Source organism: Anguilla rostrata, chromosome 3 (genome assembly GCF_018555375.3).
Source record: "Anguilla rostrata isolate EN2019 chromosome 3, ASM1855537v3, whole genome shotgun sequence".
NCBI classification, from domain to species: domain Eukaryota; kingdom Metazoa; phylum Chordata; class Actinopteri; order Anguilliformes; family Anguillidae; genus Anguilla; species Anguilla rostrata.
Window position 1 is genome coordinate 66,980,945 of NC_057935.1, and position 25,990 is coordinate 67,006,934.

The 25,990-nt window shown below is 49.2% G+C and overlaps 1 protein-coding gene across 4 annotated transcripts; it reads left to right on the plus strand.

Moving 5' to 3' along the window:
* Positions 1 to 322: 322 nt before the first annotated feature.
* On the plus strand, positions 323 to 25,790 carry LOC135251724 (transmembrane protein 198-B-like). Of its 4 annotated transcripts, XM_064329427.1 has the most exons (7): positions 323 to 385; positions 714 to 1,980; positions 2,285 to 2,395; positions 17,645 to 17,865; positions 20,234 to 20,809; positions 22,907 to 23,112; positions 23,540 to 25,790. In XM_064329427.1, the coding sequence occupies exons 2-7, from the start codon at positions 1,976 to 1,978 to the stop codon at positions 23,693 to 23,695; spliced, it is 1,275 nt and encodes a 424-aa protein (XP_064185497.1). In that variant the 5' UTR covers positions 323 to 385; positions 714 to 1,975; the 3' UTR covers positions 23,696 to 25,790. The 4 variants fall into 4 exon arrangements, with proteins under 4 accessions (XP_064185497.1, XP_064185500.1, XP_064185498.1 ...); XM_064329430.1 differs by lacking the exons at positions 323 to 385; positions 714 to 1,980 and having other exon boundaries at positions 17,551 to 17,865; XM_064329428.1 differs by lacking the exons at positions 323 to 385; positions 714 to 1,980; positions 2,285 to 2,395 and adding an exon at positions 2,406 to 2,842 and having other exon boundaries at positions 17,551 to 17,865.
* Positions 25,791 to 25,990: the final 200 nt, after the last annotated feature.

Consider the following 25,990-nt stretch of genomic DNA (forward strand, 5'->3'; position numbering starts at 1 on the left):
CGGTTGTCTATGACCATGAAATGCACTTTTTGTACGTCGCTTTGGATAAAAGCGTCAGCCAAATAAATGTAATGTAATGTAATGTGTGTGAAATTGAGCATCTCTCAGGCTTCAGCTTCATCACTCTCAGGCACTTTCAGAGTTAGGGACCAACTGTGGCTGGATCTGTCTCCTGCTGTGACTCCAAATACCATTTGATGGACAGAGACACAGGTTCCCATTTGCATATGCCCTCCTCGAGGCTCTATTTCAAGTCGCTCGCCCGACCGGTGGCTGCCATCACAATCTCCTCCCATGCCATCCGCCATCCCGTTTGGGGTCGGGGGTACGTGCCTGCGTGGGCAGGAGAGTCGCGGAACTTGAGATGTACTTCGCTCTGTCCCGGGTAAGCAAAGGTCGCTTTGTCAAATATCCTCTGAGGGCACAGCCAATCAATATTTGTAATCTGTAGCAGACATTAATTTATGACTGTGCGTGAAACCTGTTCTGAAATCAAAATGTCATCCTAGGCTTAAATTATATCCCCTGTGTGGAGGTCCTACAGTAACCACTTCCCATTCCTGGTTGTGTAAAATGGCATCCGTACCAACAAGCTCATTTTATGGAGGCTTTTTAGCCATTGAAGGTGGGTGACGTGCAGTTAGACAGGCACGGCTCCAATTCTGGCCTACAGTCTGTGGGCTTCCTGTTGACTCATCCTTCGTCTCCCGCAGTTGATTCAGCACTACGAGGTACGGCCGAATAGCTCTGCTGCTCCCTCCCTTGGAGGCCAAGGCGCGGACGCGGACGCTCCTGGTCCCTGCGGCCCCCATCGACCTGTGCTTCTTCCCCCGAAGCTGAGACGGAGCCCGGAGCAAGCGGGAGGGGATTCGTGGAGAAAAAAAAAAATGTGATGAGAAAAGAACGGCAGCTCTGATGGCTCCTGGTCCCACACTGAGTCCTCTGTGTTGGAGAGGCGCAGTTGGAATTGTCTAATATGTTTCCTTGCTGGAATATAGCTTCAATTATAATCTTTCGAAAAAAGGAATATCCTACCAGTGATGGTAACGATGCCACCATTATCATCATCATTATCATCGTTATCATCACCGTAACAGAAATACTATGTAAGCATTTACATATTATGAGTATGCAGGATTTGCAACAGTCCTATAGCAATTGCAAGTCTGTTTCATTTCTTGTCTAGTCCATTTCCTATTTTCTGCAGACAGCAGTGGAATGATACTATTGACATAAAGATGTCGCTCTATTAAGAATGCTTTGTTAGTCAAATTAGCCAGCAATGAATGGAATAACATTGGCAAATGCCAGAAAGAGGACTGTGTGTGTAAACAGTGTGCAACGCCAGAGCCTGAGGCAGGCGTTTGGACAGACATGGCTATGCAGATGGAAAACCACCTCATTTGCATGTATTAATTATGCTTTTAAAAAAAATCCCTTTTCCAAATGCTCATCAACTGCATCTCCCTGTTTACACCATTTGTTTTTGTGCCCTTCAGCTTAACAATTTAAGCAGCTAAAATGTTTTGAAATTCAAAATATCAGGCAAACATTCAGTCGAAAGGTACCTTGGCATGTTTATGCAAGCTGAGGACAAAATGAGAAACACACTCTTTCCTGAGACTGCTGTGTGAGCTCCAATAAGATGCCAAATATTCTTTGGCACCCACCCATCAAATCAATGACTTGAATGAAAAGAGGATTACAACTTCACATTAAAAGCTATTGTTAAACAAATATGAGCTGGGATTTACACGTATTCAGCCTGTTTCGGCTTCTCATTCATAGAGCAGCGGTTCCCAACCCTGATCTACCATAATTTAAACCCTAATTTGGCACACCTGATTCAGCTAATTAGTAGCTCAATGAAATCTCTAGCTGTTAAATGAGGTGTGCTTAGTTAGGGATGGAGTGAAAACCTACAGGATGGCAGATCTCCAGGAACAGGGTTGGGCAGCCCTGCTCTTGCTATTGAATGAGGTGTGCTTTTGTCTGTGACATGTTTTTGTCACCCAAGAGACTTGTATTATTAAAAATAATAATAATAATTAAATACTTAAACTGTTTTCTGCTGCGTCTCAGAAGGATGAAAGCAGGGTGTCAGGGTGCCACCTCAAAATGTAGCAAACATTCTGGCGACAACTGATGGATTGGGACCATTAAAAATATAAGGCATAAAACACGAACGTAACCATAACCATGCCTGCTGGTAAACTGCATGTTAAAAAAAACTGAGTTTCTAACCAAATTTTCTCTGCGTTAACCGCACACCATTTTGCGTCAGACAGTTCCGGCACAGAACCCTTGGAAGAAGAGCACATCTCGGACGCGGCGCTAGTTTGGATTGCCCCACTTCCCCCAGAACTGCGGATTGGTACATTCCACCCCTTGTGAGGTAATTAACATTCTCACTTGGGGCGGTCGGAAGAGGTTTTGCGAGCTCACACCCGCGATTGTTAGGGATTTGGCGTGTAGTATTGACACTTGAAACATTTTTTTTTTTTTTTGCAAAAGAGAAAATTGCAGTTATTTATTTTTCCTACAGTGGATACTTGGCACATTCCATTGAACCCATTTCATTTTGATTTCGTTCTTTCCATTTGAGGATAACCATAACACTGCTGTTCGTAGTGGGAGCATCATTGCAATAGCATACGTGTAAGGGTCTTTGTTTTAACATTGTGAAGAGGACTGTACGAAAGAATTGAATGATGACGCCGTAGGATGGGGAGCCTGTCGTTGAGATGCGGATCTCAGACGCAGCGAGCTGGCACGGTGGACGCTGTGCTCTCTGGCCAGTGGTAGTCCACGTCTAGTAGCAGGATGCAGAGTCGTAACGAGGGTGAGTAGGGTCTTCTTTGTTCGCAGACATACGATACCCTACTGAACAGATGATAGGGCGTGAATTAATTTTATTGCAAGCAGAATGAGCTGGGAAATGTGCTGCCACCAAACAACAAGGGACGGAGCTAACATTTTTTTACCGATAAGATGCTGTATTGCTAGATTAGTGTGTCAGTTTTAACATTGGATACGAAGGGGTGTTTTCATTCAGCGTTTTCCATAATATAATTATATCTGCACATAATTTAATGAGTAATGTCACGTTTCCCGTGCTTATTTATAGCATTCATAGAACATTGACTGCTATGGACAGAAAATACTGCCTTTCGTGATTTGCCCACCTTCCTGGAATTGCTATTGTTCTTGATCACTGTCATCGTGTCACTATTGTTTGGTTAGCCTACATAGTAGGACTGTTATAAAAAAAAAAATAGTTTATTTTCACCAAATTTTTAATCTCCTTCGCTCGATAGAAACGTTTTCAGTTGCTGATTTTGTTTAATTGAAAACACTGAGACATTCTTTGTTTCTATCGCGTCCGCGATGTGAGAAATTTGACAGTGTAAACAAGGGTGAGGTGAAACCTGCTTGTGCCCCCTCTCGCGCACTTATTCGGTTGTGGACCTGGTCACGTGCGCTCGGAGTCCGTTGGCCTTCATAACTACGCTGGCCATGTGAACAGTCGGAGGTTCGATTTTATTTTATTCTGTCATCTCACCATTTTATTAACATATATTTTTTTCAATTATAATTTTTGACTGACATACAAGCAAAGGCCACACTTAACACTACTGGTAGAGCGTCAGACCAAACGCCAGTCCATCTGAGTCACTGCCAATGTGTCCGTCTTTCGGTATCTTTGTTTACCCATCTGTGCCTGGAAAAAAAAAGGATCTGTCAGTACAAGCACTGTGGGACTGGAATGAATAACAAACTGAAACAGAAGGGAGTAGCTCAAAGCATTAAAAAAAAAAAAAAAGACATTGTATGTACCTTTCGCAAGTTCCTCAGCCCGATTCCCTGGTGTGACTCAAGCAAAACAAACACAAGCACACAGTTTGGAGAGTGGAGACATGAGTCTAGTCCCACTGCGCTGCAGGGCAGTCTCCACACTGTGAAACCATCAGACAACCTCCTGCTCTTCACGTGCCCACGCGACATTGCAGCAGCACCGCTTCCTATTTGCAAAGGCGATGACATCACTGGGCTATTGAAATAGCTATCGATTGGGGCCGCTATGGTGACGCAACACGCATGTGCCAGAGAGGCGAGACATGTGCTGCTGATGCTGTGAACTGTGTGAGCGTGATCATAACCACTGAACCTCTTTCATTTATTATTTTGTTTTCTTGGATCATTTTTTACAAGCCAAACTGACAAGCGAAAGCTATGCAAGTTCTCGACAGCTCTGTAGACCCGCAATCTCTGCTTAACAAGGAATTAAGCAGGTCGGAACATTCTGTTGTATGAATAAAATGCATGCACGTGTGTGTCTGTGACTGTTTCAGATAAAGGTGATTGATGTTTTCAGTTCATGCTGGAGGCGCTGTCTGGCTGCGTGCGATCTCCGATTTTAATGACAGGCGTATCGACTTCCTCTGAGTGACAGCTGGGAGGGGGAAATGCGAGGGAGCCTGGGTACTGAATTGGAGGAGTGGTGGGGAGATGGGCCCTAACTGGGGCCCGAGATCGCCGGGGGCTGTTCCAGCCATGTGGAATCATGGGGCGAGCGACATTTGCACATGGCTGCTATTGATTGGCTAAGCAGCCGTGGAACCACAGTTCTGATACAAATGACAATGCCCAGCTGTAATTATCAGGCATTTTATTGCAGCTAGTTTGTGGCGTGGCATTTAATTAATGCAGTCTAATCAATATAGTTCAGTTAATTTCAATTAAACTTTGAATATGGCTTTTTACATAGACACTGTCAAAAAGACGCATTACAGTGGACATACAAAAGAAAATTGGGATGATACCAGGCCTGAACCCCAAAAAATGCACAGTTCAGGTAACAGAAGAACTCTCCAGCGGAAAGAAAAACACTTGAACAGTTGTGTGAAAAAAATGCCCTATGGGAAGAAATCTCAGGAGGAGTCTGGCTATCGAGGGGAAGCCCATCCTCTGCGGGCCAGCCTGGTGTAATAGGATAGACAGACTGAATGGTAACAGAAATGTAATGAGGAATCTATCAGAGCTAACAATAAAATGTGTTGGGCAGGTTGCAGCGAGAGGTAGTTAAATTAGCTAGTGAAATGGGCAGAGAGATGTGTAAGCAGTAATATTCAGAGGCGTGGTAATACGTCTATAATAGTGATCTTCAGGTTAGATTGGGTAGCCCATGGTCACAGGTGTGTGGGTGACATTAGTTCTGGGATTGCCCCCTCACTCTGCTCAAAAGATGCCATCCACCAGAGTTTGTGACTGTTAATATCAGAAGTGTCAATCTCTTCTGCATTTGGACGTTAAATCGACAAAGACTCCATTGCTGATCTTCTAGAAACTGAAGCAGATGTTTTGTCAAAATACGCCTTGGGATGGATATGGACTCCTGACACAACATGGTACGAGCGGCCATACCAAAGTCTTATTGTAACTGTGGGGAATTCTCAGCATTAATAATTGGAATGATCAGATTTGTCTTGGCTACAGTGTTCCCGCTGAAGGGTCATTTGTGAGATATAACAGCGCTGATTTAGATATATTTTCCCTGCTGTGAGCTCCCATTTCTTTGCAAATTTTGACGCTCAGAGCTCCCGTGTCTGCATATCCTGTCTCTGTGTGGGAGCCGATTCTAGAGACAGGCGAATAGGAATCCTGTCAGGTGGGCAGCCCCGCGCTGAGTGACAGGGCTTCTCTGGAGAGTGACAGGCTCAGTGTTACCGGCTGCTGTTCAGGATGTGTGTGGGCTTCCGTGCCAAATGTCCTGCCTGGCGGATGACAGCTGGGATCTCGCTGCATGAACACGGGATGGAGAGGAAGGGGGACGACTGGGCCAGTCTCTGCTTTGGGCCGCAGGTAACGATTGCGAGTATTCGTTAGTCAGACTCTGAGGGGTGGAGGAGGGGGCTGATGGGGGCGGTGACGGGTCTCGGGGTGAGGGCGTGTACCTGGTGGAATAGGACAGGTGAGTGGGCACGTTTTGGCGGAATGCCAGGGACGTCGCCGTGGAAACGAAACGTACTGTTTCAACAGTACAGTGGAGCTTGTGGGGGTGGGAGGTGTGGGAATTGTGGGAGGGACATGTGTGACAAATTACCTGGGTTTTAATTACCCCTTTAAGGTGTAAGATCACAAACATGTGATTGGAATATTCTTGACTGAACGTTCTACTGCTGATGTAACAATCGCTGGAAAATGAAAGCAGTGGAGTTCTAGAACGCTGGCTTAGAATTTTGAAGAAAAAAAAAAACATTCCAGAAATCCTACTCTTTTTCAAGGGTTAATGGACAACAGGAAACAATGAAATGGAAAGAATGGGTGGTGTGAAATTTGGTATGCGGCACTGGAAGCTCAGTAATTATGGGAAGATAAAGGCAAACAATAAATGCTTTCTTCAGAGGAGCCGCCCGTAGTTCAGCTTTGCTGCAATAGGCAAGATATCTTCTGTATGGAGAGAGTGCAAAAGAGTGAGAGAGAGAGAGAGATAGCGAGCAAAAGAGTGTGAGGAAGAAAGTCAATTCTAATCCCATTAATCCACTTCAGTATTGTCCTTCCCACCAGCGAGGGATACTGAAGCACAGGCCCTTTATCAGTGCAGAGGCACGCCCCGCAGGGAGGGGCGCAAACTCTGGAACGATGCCAAACGGTGTGTTTTTATTAATTGTGAAAGGAGCCCCTCCTCTATGAATCTGTTTTGACTTTCATAATTTCTCCTTACTGTTATCATGATGTTTATCCCTATTTTATTTTACCAGAGCATTGGAGGTTAAAAAAGAAAGTTTATTTGTTCCTTCTTTACTGTTCAAATGTGTAGTCACGATTTTTGGCTGGACTGCAACAGCGGGGCCAGCACTACTAACACGAATGTCTGTGAGTGACTGACTGAGTGATGAAGTTACACCGTTGGTTGGCCGAGCTATGAAGTCACACCGTCGGTCGGCCGGATCACGTGTGTTGGGTCCAGCCACATACTCTAGGTTTTAACCCGGTCTTGTTCAAAAAAACTCTCCCAGAGAGTGTCATTTCAAGGCGCCCATTTCTCCGTTTTGTGGCGCTGACTCTGACCCAAGGTGACCGTTGATTGACAGGGTCTGTGCATCTTCGGGGGGCGGGACCTAGGCCCCCCCGATCCATCCTCGCAGCCGGTTCGTGTTCCCTGGCTTTTAAATTAGTGTGTGAATTGGCCGTTGATTTACGCCAGGGAGCAGCACACCTCATTAAGCAATTATGCTCAGCATTATTGCCGCGTTAGTTATGCGCCTGCAATAAAAATCTTTCATACGCTCAAACGGAGTGCAGTATATTTATGTCTCGAGCGTTCCTTCTGTGCGGTAATTGTCGATGAATCAAAAGTGCTCTCTTTGTGTGGTCATTCGCACCATCTTTGTAAAAATTATTACACACTGTAATGTAATTGACATTATAATATAACATAGGCTACGTTCTAATGGACAGTATAATGTAAAACGTGCTTTGAAGAGCCCAAAAACAGCATTTTTTTTAGTTATGAATTGAATGCATATGTTATCGTTTTTTCCCCCCATTCTGTTGTCACAGAATTTGAATTGTTTACCGGGGTCTAAAGATAGTTACATGTCAAATGATTCACGCGGCGAACGCGATCGAGCTCTGTGCTCCGTGCTGCTGTTTTCCAGCCCCGGGGTAAACGTTAGCGCACGTGGACTGGAGCGTGCGCGCGTGTGCGGTCATCTCCGCATCATTGTCTCGGTTCATTTGCCACACGCTGTGCGGGCAGATGTTTGAAACGGAGTTACCGCCCGTCCGCCGCGTGAGAAACGGGGTCCCCGTTGGAGACGCAGCGCTCGTGAGTGTAATCGTCCGTCCCTGGACCCCCGAACGAGAGTACCTGCCGTCGTCCCGAATGCCTCGCGGGCGCGCGTCAACGAGGGAGGCGGCGGCGTAATCCGCCGCGTTCTACACGCGGTCTGCGACGATGGCGCTGTTTGGGTCGTGTTGTCGGGCTTGGGGGGGGAGTCCGTGTAAACCGAGCCCGGTCTGGGAGATCCCTGATCAGCTTTGCTGTGCCGTGCCGTGCCGTGCCAGGCCGTGCCGTGTGTTGGCTAATGGAGGTGCTCGTTTCGCAGGCGGAGCAGTGGAGGGGACACGGCGTGGGTTCGGACTCTCTCTCTCTCTCTCCAACAGGCCCTCTCGCCGCTCTCGCTGGGGTTTTATATCAGGTGTTAACGGCTGCCTGGGGGGGGGTGGGGGGGGGGCGGGGCTGTGCTTTATTCTAATGCCTGCTAATCACAGACAATCTCGCGATTACCTGTCGGTAAATAAGGTAGGTAAACACGTTCAAGGTGCCCCGGCCAAAGGCGTCCGGTCAGCGCCCCTGGACGGCCTTATTAGGGCCCCGTGTCCCTTCATTACCCCCTGCTCCTTCCAGCCAATCAGAGCTGTGGTCCTGTTGGTTCATTACCCCCTTCCAGCCAATCAGAGCTATGGCCCTTTTACTTCATTACCCCCTTCCAGCCAATCAGGGCCGTGGTCATGTTGGTTCATTACCTCCTTCCAGCCAATCAGAGCTGTGGTCCTGTTAGCCCTGTTAGTACCATGTGCCCCATTCCCTTGACTCGGCTCTGAGCCAGACTAAAACAGTGTTACCAAATGTCTGTCTGTAGCCTCCGCATGAGTCTTGCCTCCCCCCCCACCCCCTGCCAGGGCCTTTTGACCACATCGCCTGGCTGTCCTGCACCTGTAAACAGCCTGTCTGTCTCTCTCTCTGTCGGATCGCGGCGGCTGCGCGGCCTCTAATAACCCACACATTTCCCGTAGGCGTGTTGCGTGCCGCACCTCACAGATAGAGCAGCGGTCCCCAAACCTGGACTAAATCACAGCGGATGTTTTTCTCAGTGTTTGGAATGGCGCTCACGGCCTTGCCCCCCTCGCGCCAATTCGGATGCTGTTTTTTTCGGGACGTGTTCCTGCAGCTCGCGGGAGGCGTTTTTATCTTCTTCTGTTCGCGGTGACGCGCCAAGTCATCAAAGTCCTCGCCGGCGCTGTGGTTTTCTCTGGACTCTTATCGAGTCGTGTTTTTCCGTAATTGCCGCAGAAGCTTTGATGCGGCTCATCAATCTGCGAGGCGTATCGAGTGGGCAGTTGACACCGTCGACGCTTCTGTCGATTCCCAGAACTCATCGATTTATGGCACGAACGTAAACATTTTCTTTTAATTTTTTGAACAGCTTTTCTAAGCAGACAGCGGCGTCAGCGCTGGACTGCGTCCTCTGTAGTGATCATTAAGGCCGTGCGCTGCTCGTCCGTTGTACTCGAGCACAGTGCATTTGCCTTTTAGGGAGAACCGTCCCTTCATCGCTCCCAGAGTAACGGGGAGATAATGAGGGTTGTTAAGTGCTCACCCACTCTTCACTGAGCAGATCATTGAAATCGCGTATATAAACCCTCCTGTTGCTCCTTGCAGGGACCTTTGTTTCCAACACCCTTTTCCAAGCAACTCATTAGATTCCTTTTAGGGTTTAATAAAACTAACGGCCTTTGCGACAAAAGCAATTGGGTGAGCGAGTTCTTTCTTGTTGTTCGAGAGCCCCCACGCTCCTCTTTTCCAGTTCATTGCTCCTCCCCCTTGGCCCCTCCCCTTCTCTGCCTGCCCCTGCTCCTCCTGCTCCTGCTCCTGCTCCTCCTCGCCCAAGCTGCTCCTCCCTGGAGTCCCCGGAATAGCTCGGCGGAGGGGCCACGTCGCGTCTGCGATGGGAGCGGAGCAGGCTGGGAAAATCGGGACGCGGGTGTAATCTGACACCGCGGGGGCACCAGCGCGTATTCGTCCAGCCCCTGAATCGCAGGGCCTTAGCCTCGGTTCGCTTTCAGCGCTCACGGTTTTCTCTCGCGGTGTCGCCGAGTTTGTGCGCGGCGTGTTGGTTTGTTGCCGCTGCTCTCTCTCTCTCTCTCTCTCTCTCTCTCTTGTTTGCCGTAGCTGCTCACAGTAAAAGCCACCATTAGCCCGTGTTGTGATTGAATTAAAATGATGTGAAAGTGACGGAGGTGCCTCAATATGAAATGGCTAGCCAATAGCACCGTTTATGAGGCTACTGACAGCAAACAAGAAGCCCTTTAGCCTGGATCTGAACGGATCTTGCCCACTGTTATTACCGTTATCACTATGTGAGGAGAGAAGGCATGTGTTCACAGCACAGCTGTGATGTTCATCCGGTGTCTGTGGGCGTAACGGGGCCCTATCACAGTGTGCCGATGCCACCGCGGGTGAGAACTGGCTGTCATCTGGTGCTGCTGTGGTGCAGTACAGAGCGGCGTGTGTTCGGTAAGGCAGGGCGTGCGTCGATCGTCCTACGCACGTGAGCGGCCAGTCGGGTGAGTGATGTCAGAGCCTTGATCCGCTCATACGGGGGCGTGTATTCCCACGGCGAGCCGCGGGAGGGTCTGACCACGCCTGTCCCGAGCCCCAGGACCCCTACGAGGCGCATGGGCGTGTACCCGGAATCACTGGCAGGCCGTCCCGCCGGGCGTGGCAGAGGGGGACAGATTTTCCGGGGGGGGGAAGAGAGGAGGAGAGGAGGACGGGCGTGTGACTCTCTCCGCCCAAAGTCTCCGCGCTCGTCACGGCTCGTTCGCCGCGGTGACGCTGCGCCCGATGGCGCTGGGCCCCGCGCGACTCCTCCGCACGCACGAACGCCGCGCGTCATCTGACAGCTCGGGTGTCTGCGTCAGTGACGGACATGCGGCCGTTCGTCCCCCGCTGCTGAGGAGATACTCAGGATGATTCATGTCAGCGCTTCCATCCCCTCAGACCGTCAGCTGGCTGCTGATTTATAACCGATACGGACCTGCTCACAAAATGATTTGTATGAAGTTTTTGAAAGAACTGTAGAGTTGGGTAAGAAGGGTTTTTTTGTCTCATGATATTTAAAAATTTTTTTTTGTTTTTTATTGGTATCAGTGTTTCATTGGAACAATGCACTACAGGTTAAATTAGTGCGACCTAACGATGGATTTATATGGTAAATTGTTCACAAAGTGTTAAAATAAGAAATCGTATTTCCAGGTGGCTGGATTTTGTGTCATAAATAGGACTGTATTACGCGGTGTTCCTTTTTTTAGTTTCCCGAGTGGCTCATAGAAAGTGAGTGGAGTTAATCACCAGAAGTTGCCTGTGGAATCCGTCCCGCTCGTATTCCGTAGCGACCTTTTTAGTTTTCGGGGGGGGGGGGGGGGGTGCTCTCGCCCCAGGCGAGCGCCACCCTCGTTCCGAGCCGTCCAGAGCGGAGGACCCAGCAACCGAGAGCGGCGGCGCTCAACAAGATTAAAAGGGTTTAACCTGCCGCTGCTCCATATTCAACCCCCCCCCCCCCCCCCCTCTGAATCAATCAGTCTTTACACCGCCATAGCGCTCAATAAAGCCTCAATAAAGTGCTCCCGCTGCTTACTTTCATCCCCGCGCTCCTAATATTATTGCGTTCCTGATCCCGCCGCTGAGCCACCCCCACCGCATGGAGAATGCATCCTGGGATGGCTGATGGATGGGCTTCGGTTTTTCGAAGGAGAGCCGACAGTCTGCCCCCCTCGTGCATTTTTTCCTTCCCCCCTCTCTCTTTATTCAGATGGGGGTGGGGGGGGGGGTGGGGAAGCAGAGGTTTTTCCAGACAGGTGGGCTTTACAGTTTTTAAAACACGTCTCATTTGTTTGGAGTTTATGGGGTTTTATGAGGTAATCTTTGTTTCCAGTTAACTGGCTGCAATTTCTGCATAATATTGGATCCTGAATATGCCTTTCACAGCCGATGATGGGAGTCCCTGTTCCACACGGATAGTATTGTCTTAATTTTCATAACGTCTTCTTCATAAGCGTTACAATTTGAAAGATTTGAATTCAAACTGGGTGCCTCAGTGTGGAACCCTCACCTCTCCACCTGTCTGTACAGCAGTCAAGTAGGAATACACAGTACAACATCCAGTGTTAATTTAACTCTTGACAGTGTTAATTCAACCCGTAACAGACTCTGGAATGTGGGACCAAATGTACCCTTGAGCAAGGTACTTAACCAGAATTGCTTCAGTATATATCCAGCTGTATAAATGGATACAATGTAAAAAAAAATGCTATGTAAAAGTTGTGTGTAAGTCGCTCTGGATAAGAGCGTCTGCTAAATGCCTGTAATGAAATAATGAATAATGATATCTATCAAGTGTTGAATTGACACTGGACGTTTTACTGTCTAGCAGGATCTGGGACAGGCCCTTATACGTGCAGATGTTTGCTGTGCCGTATAAGGTCATGCTTGGCGGAAAGAACATCTGGCCCGACTGCCCAAGTGGGGCCGCAAATAGAGGCGCCATCGAGGCCATGGGGATTGAGGATAATCACCTTTTAAGTGGCGGAGACAGCGCGCCGCTCTGTCCTCGAGGGCCTCCCGTCCTTCTGGGAAACGCTAGCAGACGCTAGCAGGCTGCCTGTCGGGAAACGCTTCCATCTGATCCTGGAGTTAGCGTTAGCGCAGAAGCTTGTTTATCACGCGAGTGCGCTCCTGCGCGTGGACGCCGCGCTGGTCCTTCTAGGGGGCTGCGCATCGCCAGATAAACAGTCGCGATGTATAACAGAGGGGGTGGTGGAAATGTGCAATAAGAGCCTGTGTTTCATTGTGAAATGGACGGAGTGTAGCACAGTGGGTAAGGAACTGGGCTTGTAACCGAAAGGTCGCAGGTTCGATTCCCGGGTAGGACACTGCCGTTGTACCCTTGAGCAAGGTACTTAACCGAAAATTGCTTCAGTATATATCCCCAGTTAATGGATACAATGTAAAATGCTATGTAAAAGTTGTGTAAGTCGCTCTGGATAAGAGCGTCTCCTAAATGCCTGTAATGTAATGTAATGGTGGAAATGTGCAATAAGAGCCCGTGTTTCATTGTGAAATGGCTGGCTGGTCCACCGCACGAACGCAGTATTAATCTAACTGGATTTCGCCGGGCCTAGGGCACGTTCGGTGTATGTGATCTCTCTACGTAAACAGGGCTGTGGATTTGGGAACCCGAGTCCCCTCTTGTGCGATGTGACAGGATAGCGACAGGTGCAGGACCTGTGCGTTTTTAAGCACGTTACTAAACAAAAGCCTCAGTGAAAATGCTTAACTCACCCCCCACTGCATCGTAGGCTGTAAACATTGCAGAGTCATCTGCTTTGGGAGCCCTGTTGAACTTCAGGAGGAATAAACTGGAGGTAAAGCCTGCCTATTAATGCACCTGAGGGGCCGCAGTTCTGTTTAGTGACTGGATAGGTGGTAATAAAGAGCCACAGTTGCTGAAAAGTCTGAAATGCCTCCACGAGCCGGAGGAGTAGCGCTGTCTCGTTTAGCCCAGCTGTGTAGAGTGGGACGGTCTCACCTGTAACAGGTGTGGCACAGGTGTGAGTGACAGCAGGTGACCGGAGACCATCGGGTGACCATCGCTGCATCTGAGGACGAACAGGTGACTGCCGCTGAAAAACATGGATCGTATGACCGCGAGCCCCCCCCCCCCCTTTTTCATTTGAACCTGGGGTCCCCCACAATGCGTGGAGCTGTGGAGGAGAACAGGCAGGTTCCCCAGGTACCCCCCCACCCCCCACCACCCCGGCGACAGCCGTGTCTGTCCAGGCTGTGTGAAATATTAATGACGTTTCCTGCCCTGGTCTACCCTCCCGGCTATGGATCATGACTGACACTTCCATCTGAAAAGGGGGGGTTGGGGACAGCGGCACCGCCAGGAGAAACAGACAGGTGTATGGGGAGGGGGGGGAGGGGGCAGACAGAGACCGACAGGTGAATTGGGGAGAAAATGGGAAAGGATGCAGCCACACTGTTCTTTTTTTTTTTGGGTGGGGGGAGGGGGTTAGAATTCTCCTCTGTAATGTTAATGTTTTGTGATAGCATGGCCTCCTCATTCCAGGGACTGGTCTATGGGTGTGTTTGTCTAGATCCGTTTGCCCCATGTGCTGCTCTTCCATAGATCCAGATGGGGATTAACTGGGAAAGGGAAAAGGTGCTGGTCTAATCCTGTTCCACTGCAGTCTCCACAAGCCACAAGCCTTCTCTCTTTTCTCCTCACTTTGTTGCCATTGCTAAGTCCGTTTTACTGCGATAGCCTTACGTCTGCCTACCCATTTACACTTTCCCTGTCGGTCTCTCCCTCCCTCCGTCCCTCTCTCACTCTGTTTTTCTCTCACACACAAATATAAACATTCATGCACAGCACAATGAAACATATACCCACCAAAACTTACTTCATACATGACCACTTCTGACATTGTATATAACCAGATAATGGTCGGCAATTTGCCTGTGAGGCCCGGAATGGTTTCTGTTGTTTGCATGCTGTGCGCTTCAGCTGGGGGAAGTCACTGCAGGCTGCCTGGGTCCTCGGTGTTCCTGCAACAGAGGGATAGACTGAGAGAGGAAGGCTGAGGCTCTGATTGGCTATCCGGCTGTTGCTATGGGGGTCAGGCTGCGATTTCATTGGACAGGTCTTGCGTAACCTGGAGCGACCCAGAACCAGCATCCCTCCGTTGTTATGACAACAGACAGGAAATGTGTGCTTGTCATAATAGTAGCATTGAATTTCTTTTCTGGGATAATCTTTCTGTTTTTGTTTAACCATTATTTGTTCCTCTTCACCGCAGAGTTGGTCTGGCACTCTGCTTGGCATTCAGTGGTTTCGAGACCACAGTTTTCTCAACATTCATCACAGTGAAAACTGTGCCTATAATCGTGATTTGAAACATACGTTTGTCATTTTACAGAGAAAAAATGTATGTAGTATCAAGTATGTATTCATATTAAAGCTTTAGTTCAGCCCTGCAGTGTTATCACCATGAGCTGAACACATGATTCCAGGCCGTGTGCTTGTAGCACGTCTTTGTGTGATACACAAAGAGTTAATAACACACTTACGGGTGTCACAGCAGAACTGGATCGTCTTGACTCTGTAAAATGGTAATTTTTAAAAAATCTAATTGTGGATTGGCAGCAGTCAGTGGGGCTGCGTGCGTCACGGAGTGTGCTGGGCGGACGGCGGCGGGTGGGCTTCCTGCCACGGCGGAGGTGTGTGATTATTTCCCTCCGTCAGGGTCCCTCCTCCACGTGTGTGTGTCTGCTCGCTCCGTCACCGAGAGCAGTGTGAGAGGGCCCGCTGTTTACCGCGCTCACCGCCTCGCTCATGGGGACGTGGGCGTACGCGTGTGGAGAGCCACGCGAAGCTCCTGAGCACTGGTGTTACGTGTGTGTGCGTGTGTGTGTGTGTGTGTGTGTGTGTGACCAGGGAGTGGAATTTTCTGAATGAGTCCTCCGGTCTCTGATTCCTCTTCCCACCTTCTCTCACTCTCTCTCTTTCCCTCTCTCCCTCTCTCTCACTCCCTGTCTCTCCCTCTCTCTTTCTCTCCCTATTCTACTCTCTCCCTATTCTTCTCCCTCTCTCTCTCCCTTTCCCTCTCTCTCCCTCACTCTATCTCCCTATTTCCTTTTTTCTCTCTCTCCCTATTCCCCTCTTTCTCTCTCTCCTCTCTCCCTATTCTTCTCCCTCTCACCCTTTCCCTCCCCCCTCTCTCTCTCTCCCTCCCTCTCCCTCTGAATCCCTCGTTCCTCTCTCTCTCTTCCAGAGCAGCGTGTAGAGTTACGGTAGTGTGGACAGAAGGGGGGAAGCCTCTGTCCTGTCGGCTCAGAGGTAACCGTACACCCCAGTGAAAGATTAATGAGTCCCGTTCAGCAGCGAGATCAATATTGGCTTTGTTTTGTTTTGTCTGTTTTTTTCCCTCCTCTTTCAGCCTGTCAGTCGTTGTCAGTTGCTGTCCTGTTTGGCACAGGCCCCTCTTGCATATTTAGAGAGAACAGGTCTTTTTTTTTCAATCTGTCTTTTTTATCCGTCTTTTTTTTCTTTTTCCTGTGGGAGGAGAAAAACTAGTGGCTGTTAAGTCGAGCAGACATACTGATTGCATGAAGCTCGATTGATACAGCCGCACGGCGTATGAAGGAAATACATTTAAGTGATGATTTCATTTTTTAATTTTTTAAAACCAGGATAGTCACATTGGGATTGACATCTCTTCTGCAAGTGAGCCCTGGTGTGTACAAGTCTTTGGACTGCTGGATGAGTTCATTCCAGTGCTCTCCAGTCATTTCTGTGCATGGGTTAATGGCGGGAATTGTGGGACGTTAGCGAGACGTGTGGTCCAGTGCGTAGGGAGGCCGACTGTTCAGCCTAGCCTCCTCCCCCACCCCACCCCCCCGACACCTTCTCACCCACCATCCTTTCTATGTCTGTTGCCCACTCTGCTTTTCTTCTGTCTGAATAAGCAAAAAAAAAAAAAAGAACCAAACAAAACAAAGGGAGGCCCGGCTCCAGATGGCTGCGCGGCTCCGTCTGTGTTTTCACCTCCCCGGGTCTCTCTGAGGGAATCTGATCTTACTGCCAGTGTGAGCTGCACTGCTTGCACTGGTGCTGGCTACTTAAGTTCTGTTTGTTCCCCTTTATTTTTTCTGGGGGGGGGGAATAAAACGTAAATTGTGCACTTGATCGTTGCCTCTTGGTGGCTGCTGATGAAGTGATTGATTGGGTCTGAGTGGTCTTGGTCTGAGTTTCTGTATCCGTTTCTACCGAGCTGAGAAATTAGGGAGAGAAAATGGGAGCTGGGAAAGTGATGCTCATAGGTGTCTCAGTGGCTTTTTTGAAGCACCGCTGTTGTGTTCCGCACTGCCAAACCAAATGACCCTCACCAGTCTTGGCAGAGTTGAGTAAAAAAATATATATATTTTTGAAGGCCACACAATGCCCTACAATGCCTGGGACTAATATTTATGTTGAGCCCCTCGGGGTAGGAGTGCTGGTCTCGGATCAGGATTGCCCATCCATATCTGAACTTCATCTGCTATGAGCTCAAACCAGATCTGTTCCGAGATTGCCTGTCCTGTCTTTAGACCCCTTGTTGAATTATGGGCCCGTGACTAAAACCTCCGTTTCATGGCCGAGTCTGTGTGTCTCTCTGGGGGATAACATCCCTGACCGGTGGGGTTTGAGCTGAGCTTAACAGTGTGACACGGAGCTGACTGAAGACGACAAAATTGAGGAGTGAAGTTTGGGGCAGGGGGGAGGTAGCTCCTCCTGGGATTTCCGGTTGCATTTGTCCAGGCTTTTAGGGGGTTTTGTTGGCTATTTGTGTTAGAGCCGCGGTGTCAAACTGAATTCCCAGAGGGCCGCAGTGTCTGCAGGGTTTTTATGGTTTCCTTTCAATCAGCTGCCAATTAAGACCTTGAGAACAAGGAGTGTGGACTCTTCAGGAAATCAATTATTTAAATGAACTGCTGGAATTCTGAGAACTCCCTAAAAACCAGCAGACACTGCAGGCCTCCAGGAGTTTGATGCCTGTGCTTTAGAGGGTCAAATGGATAACGGGCTGATTTAACAGCTGTGGGCTGAGAATCCCTCGGGCGACGTCTTTGTTATTCTTCATTTTGTTCTCAAAAGAGACGCCTTTCATATAAAAGGTGCTTTTTTTCATCACCTTCTCTTTCTTCCTTCCTTTGCTCAGGTGTGTCCTTGTGGATGGGAAGCACCTCCTGATCCTCGCTGTCCTGCCCCGCCCTAATCCTCCCTCCCGCCCCCCTATACCCCTCCTCTTCCAGTTTCCCTGAACCCCCCACCACCCTCGCCGTCGCCGTCGCCATCGCCATCGCCATGACGTCCACGCTGCAGACCCTGGCCTTGGAGCTCGCCCCTGCTCCGCGGGACGGGAGCCCGGAGCGCCTCTACACCTGCGAGGATGAGATCGAGCGTCGCTACGAGATCGTCCCATCCGTGGTCTGCTCCATGTGCTGCCTCTTCGGCATCATCTACTGCTTCTTTGGTAAGGCAGGCATGATGGGAGGGAGGAGAGGATGCTGGGAGAGAGTGGAGCATGCGGGGAGAGAGGAGAGAGTAGAGCATGCTGGGAGAGAGCGGAGCATTCTGGGAGAGAGTAGAGCATGCTGGGAGAGAGCTGAGCATGCTGGGGGTAGCCAAGCATTCTGGGATTGAGTAGAGTATGCTGGGAGAGAGCGGAGCAGGCTGCGGGAGAGCAGAGCATGCTGGGGAAGAGCAGAGCATGCTGGGTGAGTGCAAAGCATGCTGGGAGAGAGCATCTGGGTTGTGGGGATGTTGGTTGCGTTACAAAGGCAGCAGTAATTGCTCTCCTGAATTTGGCTTTCAGTGGCAACTGTTCAACTCTGTTTTACCACGCGCGTGTCTTAATCAGAGCTCGAAATTGATGAGAAAAGTGTTTGTAAATGAACCTCACGGCTGGGGGTTGAATTTTTCATACATAAAAAATGCACCCTGCAGACAGCCTTTACAAGGCAAGAATTTCACGACATATGCTCCGTGGCTCTTTGTGTTGAATACCCCAGGGGGGCCGTTTTGAAGTGAGGTTTTCTGGTCCTTGGTGAAACGGCACGGGCTCGTTTGGAGTCCCTGCTGTCGAGAGGAAGCAGTCTGGCGGAGCTTCAGCGTTTCGGATGGGGATCTAGTGGGAGGGGTGGAACATCTGCTCTTAATCCTGGATAACCTCTGGGATGGTTTTTACTCACTGTGCGAACGGGATTCTAGGAAGAGAGTCTTAATCTAATGGAACGGGTTCCGGAGGGTCCATGGCTCTGCAACCATGACTAAATCCTCGGCAGAATAGCATGAATTATTATTTTTTTAATTTAGGATTATAATGCATACAGTATGTCATGGTTAAGCATTAGCAGTGGGAGTGTTTGAGCTGTGTGTGCGTGAGAGTGTGTGAGTGTGTGTGTGTGCGTGTGTGCACGCACACCTTCGCATTTGTACGTATCTGTGGATGTGTGTTTGAACCCAATTGAGCCGTCAGCTCAAAATCCTGTTTGCACAGGGATTACCCACAGGCGCCACTGGACAGAAAATGGATGTTCCATATATATATATATATATGATATATATGTGTGAGTTATGGAGGGAGAAGAGAAGTTGGGGAGAGTGTGCTTGAGTGTAAGTTTAGCATGCTACACTTCAGACAGAGACAGGTGTTCCACCTGTGTTCACCTTAGTTCTCCTCAGGTTTTAGTTATTTTTTCTTTTAAAAATGTTTGCCGCTGTTGGCGGTTATTCCCACTGCAGTGCCGCAGCACAGACAAGATTCCCCTGAGGGAATTTTTCTGTGTGAATCCGGGCTGTTCCTGATCAGAGAGAAAAGTGTGTAGAGACAGGGAAGGCGCTCTGTCGAGGGCTGGGACTCTGAGACCCAGACGTGCTCCCCCTGGTGGCGAGAGGGAGTACAGCCGAACGAGCCCGCAGCCTCTGGTGAACCCAGAAGCCTGTAATTAAATGCGACTTAAACCTCGGTTACTCTCTTCATTCATTATTGATGCAGCGTTTCGGGGCCGCGCCTGTCGACAGCTTGCGTAAGCCTGTATTGACCTCCTCCGCTCTGCTCCCCAAACTCTCTGTGTCTCTTATATACCTCCTCCCATTAGCACATCAGTCAAGTGTTCCCAGATGCAGAGGCTCGTCTGGGGCTCTCCGGGTTACCGTTTGACTTAATTAGGGGATCTTAGGGGTGAGACGGTGTTGAGAGGTTGAGGTGGCGATTAACTTGGGGCAGCTCTTTTCACTGCTGGAGCCACATTTAGATCTTTCTCCTGTGCTGAGCATAATAGCTGAGTGTGCGCTTTAATCATTTCCATTGTCTTTTTCTCCTTCCTTTTTCCAATCCACCATTACCTTCCTCCTCGTTTCTCTCTCTCGTTCTTCTCCCCTTTTATTCTCTTCTTTTTCACTTCTGCTCCCCATATCGTGCATCTCTCTACATCTCTATTTCTTCTCTCCTTTCATCCTCCCTGCCCTCTGTGTGCATGCTTCGTTCTTCCTGAATCCCCCTTTCATCCTTCTCCCCCTCTTCCTCCTCCTCTCTCATCCTCCTCATCCTCTTCCTGCTCTTCTCTGTCTTTTACCTCTTGCTCAAAATCCTCCTCCTCCTCCTCCTCATCCACCTCTTCCTTCTCACCATCTTCCCCCTTGTCTTCCTCCTTCCCCCCTCTTCCTCCTCTCTCATGCTCCTCATCCTCTTCCTCCTTTTCTCTGTCTTCCACCTCTTGCTCATCTTCCTCATCCTCCTCTTCCTCCTCTCTCATGCTCCTCATCCTCTTCCTCCCTTCTCTGTCTTTCGCCTCTCGCTCGTCTTCCCCCTCTTCCTCCTCCTCCTCCTCCTCCTCCAGGCTACCGCTGCTTCAAGGCGGTGATGTTCCTGACGGGCCTGATGTTCGGCTCCATCATCATCTTCATGCTGTGCTACAAGGAGCGCGTGATGGAGACGCAGCTGAGCGTGGAGGCCAGCGCGGGCATCGGCCTGGGCATCGGTGTGCTGTGCGGCCTGGTCACCATGCTGGTGCGCAGCGTGGGCCTCTTCATGGTGGGCCTGCTGCTGGGCCTGCTGGTGGCGGTGGCGGCGCTGGTGGCGATGGAGGAGTTCTACCACCCGCGCACGGTGTGGATACCGCTGGGCGCGCTGCTGGGCTCGGGCATGCTGTTCGCCGTGCTGACGCTGCAGTGGCAGCGCTGCTTCACCACGCTCTCCACCGCCGTCTTCGGCTCCGCCGTCATCACCGTCACCGTCGACTACTTCGTGGAGCTGTGCGCGCTGCTGCGCTACGTGTACGAGCGCGTCAAGGCCGGGCCCCGCCAGCCCGTGTGCTGGTTCAGCTGGGTCATCCTGGGCGTCTGGCCCGTCCTCACACTGCTGGGGGTGCTGATCCAGTGGAAGGTCACCGGCGAGGGGTACTCCCACACCGAGGGTGAGTTTGGGGCCCCGCGTCCCGGTCACCGAATCGGCCATCTTGGGGTTCCGGAAGTGCCTTTTGTTTTGGGTGAAGTGTTTCGGAATGACCTCACTGACTATTGCTCCAATGAAAGCCGGTTTTGTGTGGTTTTGAGTGGAAAATACAACAAATTAAAACCGTTTGTACTTACCAGGCATTTCTATTTGTGAGGAACATGGCATTTCCCTCCTAATTTCCTTAACGGTAGTAATTACTTTCAATGTGAGATTTATTCTGCCCAGTAAAATATAATTACAAGGGCATCCATCTACTGGTCATAAATAGGCCTGGGCTGCCTTGAGGAAGTCCTAACTGTTCAGAGCAACAAGCCAAAAAAATGCAGTGTTGTTTATGTGAAGTGAAATTACCAGTATAAATAATGTCACTCTTGATTTAGGCGATATTGAGGGCAGTGGCTGCCAAGACTAACCTTTGTTTTGGGTGGTGAAGCGTGTATATATATATATATATATATATAGTGTGTGTGTGTGTGCTGTGTGCGTGTATGCATGCCTGTGTGTGACAGTGTGTCTATGTAGTGTATATGCAGTTTACATTTACAGCTCAATGCAAAAGTATTGGGACAGCGACATAATTTTTGCTTTTGACTCTGCTCCAGCTTGGAAATAAAAGCTATGAATATGAGGTTAAAGCTCAGACTTTCAATTGGACAATTGGCTGCTCAGCTGATTCTTGGCCAGCTGTGTGTTGTTGCATAATTAGTTCATGCACAAGGAAGCTAACAAAATGTCTATTTTTGAGTGTGGCATTTGCACTTGGAGACTGTTGCCGTTGTCTCTCAACGTGAGGACCAAAGAAGTCTCGGTGCCAGTAAAGCAGGCCCTTCCTGTTACATCATCATTACACAGTTGCTATACGCTACAGTGTAGATCGAATTGCCGGAGTGCGTTGCAGTGATTCATGTGACCTGGACGTGTAAGGGGGGCGGAGCTTAAAGAGCTGCAGCTGTGCTGATGGACAGGGGAGGTCAGGAGGGGACTCCGCCCCGACAGATGCCTGGCGGGGGTTAAAAGCTTGCAGGGTGTGGAGGAGAAAGGGAGGGGAGAGGGGTGGGGGAGAGGGGTGGAAAGGGCAGGGGGGAGGAGGAGGGGGAGGAGGAATTGGAGAGATCGTTTACTGAGCTGCCTGGCAGATGGTGTGTCTCCCTGTGTCCAGTGCCTGTCCCGGCCCTGTTGAGCCCTTGGAATAACTTTAATATTCATGATGTTAGTTCACAGTGTGGAGCAGGGCGGTTGTGTTTGTTTTGAATAAAATAATGGTTTCAAGTCAGTGTGGCAATTATTGTGTGCGAGCATGTGTGTGTGAGCGGTGTATTGTGTATATTGGTATAAAGTGTGAGTGGGTATGGTGTGTGCTCATGTCAGTGGTGTATGATGTACACTGGTGTATAGTGTATGTGTGTACAGTGTGAGTGGTGTATAGTGTATGTGTGTGTATAGTGTGTGTGGTGTATAGTGTGTGTGTACAGTGTGAGTGGTGTACAGTACATGTGTGTACGGTGTGAGTGGTGTATAGTGTACACTAGTGTAAAGTGTGTTTGTGTGAGTGGTGTATAGTGTATGTGTGTGTATGAGTGTGTGTAAGTATGTGTGTAAGTGTAGTGGTGTGTACAGTGTGTGTACGGTGTGAGTGGTGTATAGTGTACACTGGTGTAAAGTGTGTTTGTGTGAGTGGTGTATAGTGTACACTGGTGTATAGTGTATGTGTGTGTATAGTGTGTGTGGTGTATAGTGTATGTGTGTACAGTGTGAGTGGTGTATAGTGTATGTGTGTACAGTGTGAGTGGTGTATAGTGCATGTGTGTACGGTGTGAGTGGTGTATAGTGTACACTGGTGTATAGTGTATGTGTGTGTATAGTATGTGTGGTGTATAGTGTATGTGTGTACAGTGTGAGTGGTGTATAGTGTACACTGGTGTAAAGTGTGTTTGTGTGAGTGGTGTATAGTGTACACTGTTGTATAGTGTATGTGTGTACAGTGTGAGTGGTGTATAGTGTGTGTGGTGTAAAATGTGACCCTGCTCTCTTTCTCTCTCTCCCTCCCTCCCTGCAGTGATTATCAGCCGGCAGCAGAGGAGGGTGCAGCTGATGCGCATCCGTCAGAAGGAGGAGAGGAGGGAGAACAAGAAGAAGAAGAAGAAGCAGCAGCAGAACTACCACCCCCACCACACGCACCCCCCCAAGCCCCTCCAGCCCGAGCCCGGGTACCGCCGAAAACCCAACCCCATCCGCCGCTACGACGGGGACGTGCTCTCTCCGGTCAGACTCCCTCTCTCCTTCACTCGCTCTCTTTCTCTCCCGCTCCCTCTTACTCTTCCTCTCTCCTTACTTTCTCTCACTCTCGCTGTCCTTCTCCCTCTCTCCTCTCTCCCTCTCTCTCACTCTGCCTCCTCCCTCCTCTCTCGTTGTCTCTGTCCTTCATTGTCTCACTCTCTCTCTCGTTCTCATTCTCATACTCCCTCTCTTGCTCTGTCTCACTCTCTCCTCTCTCTCCTCTCCCGTGCTCTCTTTCCCTGTCTCTTGTTCTCTTTTCTCCCTGTGCTCACCCATTCTCCCAGTGCGCGCTTTCTCTCTCTATCACTCTCTCTCACTCTCTCCTCATCTTTCTCTCAAAGCCTGCCCCATCTGTCCCTTTCTCTCTGTACTCATCCTCTTCTCTCTCTCTCTCTTTCTCTCTCTCTCGCAGAGTTACATCCAGAGTTTTCGGGACAGGCAGGTGGACCGGCGGGGCTACCCCCAGGGTCGCCTGGTCAGCGGGACGCACACCATCGTGGACCTGGACTACGACTGCGGCTCCACCGTGCCCCTCACGGCCTCCGCCGGCCCTGCCGTGCGTGTGTGAGACCGCCCTCTGCTGGCCTGGGGGTGGTGTTGCAGCCGGCGGAACTGCTCCCCTTCCCAGGCCTCCCTCTCTGATTGGACGCAGTGTTACCGTATCCCAGGGAGATTCTGTGATGCGCCCACATTCCGTCTCTCTCTGTCTAACTCTCACATTCCAGTGACACAGGACTCTATTGGTCTGCGTGGCAGGGGCCACACCGTGTGTCCAATACCCTCGCCCCTTTCCAGATGCTCTACAGCTGTAGAGTATTGCAGGTATAGCAGCTACCCAGAATGGTGCAGCTACAGTAAGGACATCTTACGTTAGCCCTCAGACGAGCTGTTTGTTTACCCATTTCGGTACGTCCTTTCATGAAGTACTGAAGTATTCCTTTCATCAAACCGTGTGTGACTGCACCACAGAGTTATTTTGTAGTTTATTTATGATTAATTTATTCTCCAGCTGAAATTTCCTACTGAGTTTTTTAGTCCCTCGTAAGGCCTCAGTATAACTTCTAAAAATCACAGCATTTAAGAATCATTACAGAGATTGAAGAAGAAAAAAAAACAGATTGGGAAATGCCTAATCAGGATTTGTATGCAAAAAAAAAAATGCAAATAACCCCTTCCCGATTCGTACCTCCTCCCACTTTCACGGCCATATAAAAGATTTGTTTAATCAAATTCAAATGCAGACTGCAAAGTGGAGGAATAAAGTGTATGCATTATTTTCATTGGGTAAACTCCCTTTTAATTCATGAATATGTAATAAGTTTGCACCTTTTGCCTGAGAGTACTTGTATGGTGCAGATGTGAATTGCAGTCATAGTTTTGACATGTGGAGGATAGATTTGAAGATTGGGGAGGGGCTCTGTGATTTCCCCCCCCTCTACCTTCATGAAGTGGACTCTACCAGTCTGAACCTTGTGTCCAGACTAGACTAGGACCAAACCACTGGGGGAAAAAAAGGGTGAATTTTGCAAATCCCTGTTTGACGCTAAAATGCAGCAGGAGTTTGCCTCAGGAATTGTACGTCCAATATTCAAAAACCCCTTTGGGCTGTCTTTTTTTTTTCCTCCATCAGAAAAGTGGGTGGTGTTTTTTTTAAATGTGAATTTAAACGAGAATGGAGCGAGCGATTATTGTTGATGGAAAGGAAGAGAAAAAAGTGGACACTCCTCCGACAGTTGGGGACAGTTATGGGTGGTATGGTAAGAGAGCACTCCTTCCCTTCGATGCCATGGAGACTGGCGAACGAGGACGGAACTTTCCGGCTGTTTGATCGGGGAAACAGCTGTTGAGTGGGGAGCGATACTGACGTGTTCAAGGGTGTATATATGAAGACTGTTGAAGGTACGGGACAGTGTGTGTGTGGGCGCAGGGGGGGGAGTGACACACTGCACTGCAGAGACTATGGGAGGGGGCTGAAGACCCCCACCTTCGCCCCACAGACTGAAAGTGACCTGAAAAACCCCTTCTGAGATCCGTGCCAGGGGGGGTTCCCCTCTTTTTGGGCCCCTCCAGTGGAAAAAACTGCATGACTCTGTGTGTTACCAGTGTCTCCTTTCCTCATTTCTAAGTGGTATAATTCTGGGGGGGTGGGGTTGAGGGGGGTGGGGGGTTGGGGGGTGTTTAAATGGCTACAGCTGTGTTTTCATGCCACTGTCAGTCAGTTCTGAGATGGCCCCACGTTGCCCTCCTCTATGTTTTGTAAAAGCTCTGAATTTTGTTGTACATACAAACTGGACTGTATTTCTTGCGACTGTTGTTTTGCTGTCCATTTTAAGTTGGTTCCTTCGCCTTTAATTTATATGATATTTGAAATATGTTTTTTTTTGTGTCCCTCTTAAATTGACATGTTTGTTTTTTTTATTTATTTCTTAATTTATTGAAGTGACTGCTTATTATGCATATGCACCTTCCACCTGTGGGCTGTCAGGTGTTGAAGCTTCTGAATTGGAATTCCGTGTGTTGGGGCGTGGCTCCAACTGACACTGATGAAAGTACCACATGTTACTGACAGCCCTGAAAATCTGAATTATTATTATTATTATTATTATTATTATTATTAAGCATGTCTTTACATGGGCCTGGATATAGTAAACTGTGATTCTAAACCTCTTTGGCTATTTATTTCTCTGCTGCCAGTTTTCTGTTGCTGTGTGTGTGTGTGTGTGTGTGTGTGTGTGTGTATTTGATTGTGTGCATGCCTGGCTTTAGCTGGCGTATGTGATGTTACACTTGCACATTGCTAATGAATGGATGAACTGATGTGTGTGAAGTTGCAAATCACAAATTATTGGATAAATTGGCAACA

Coding starts and splice junctions, on each gene's coding strand:
- LOC135251724 (XM_064329427.1), top strand. Junction 17,866..20,233: donor CATCATCTACTGCTTCTTTG/GTAAGGCAGGCA, acceptor CTCCTCCTCCAG/GCTACCGCTGCTTCAAGGCG. Junction 23,113..23,539: donor ACGGGGACGTGCTCTCTCCG/GTCAGACTCCCT, acceptor TCTCTCTCGCAG/AGTTACATCCAGAGTTTTCG.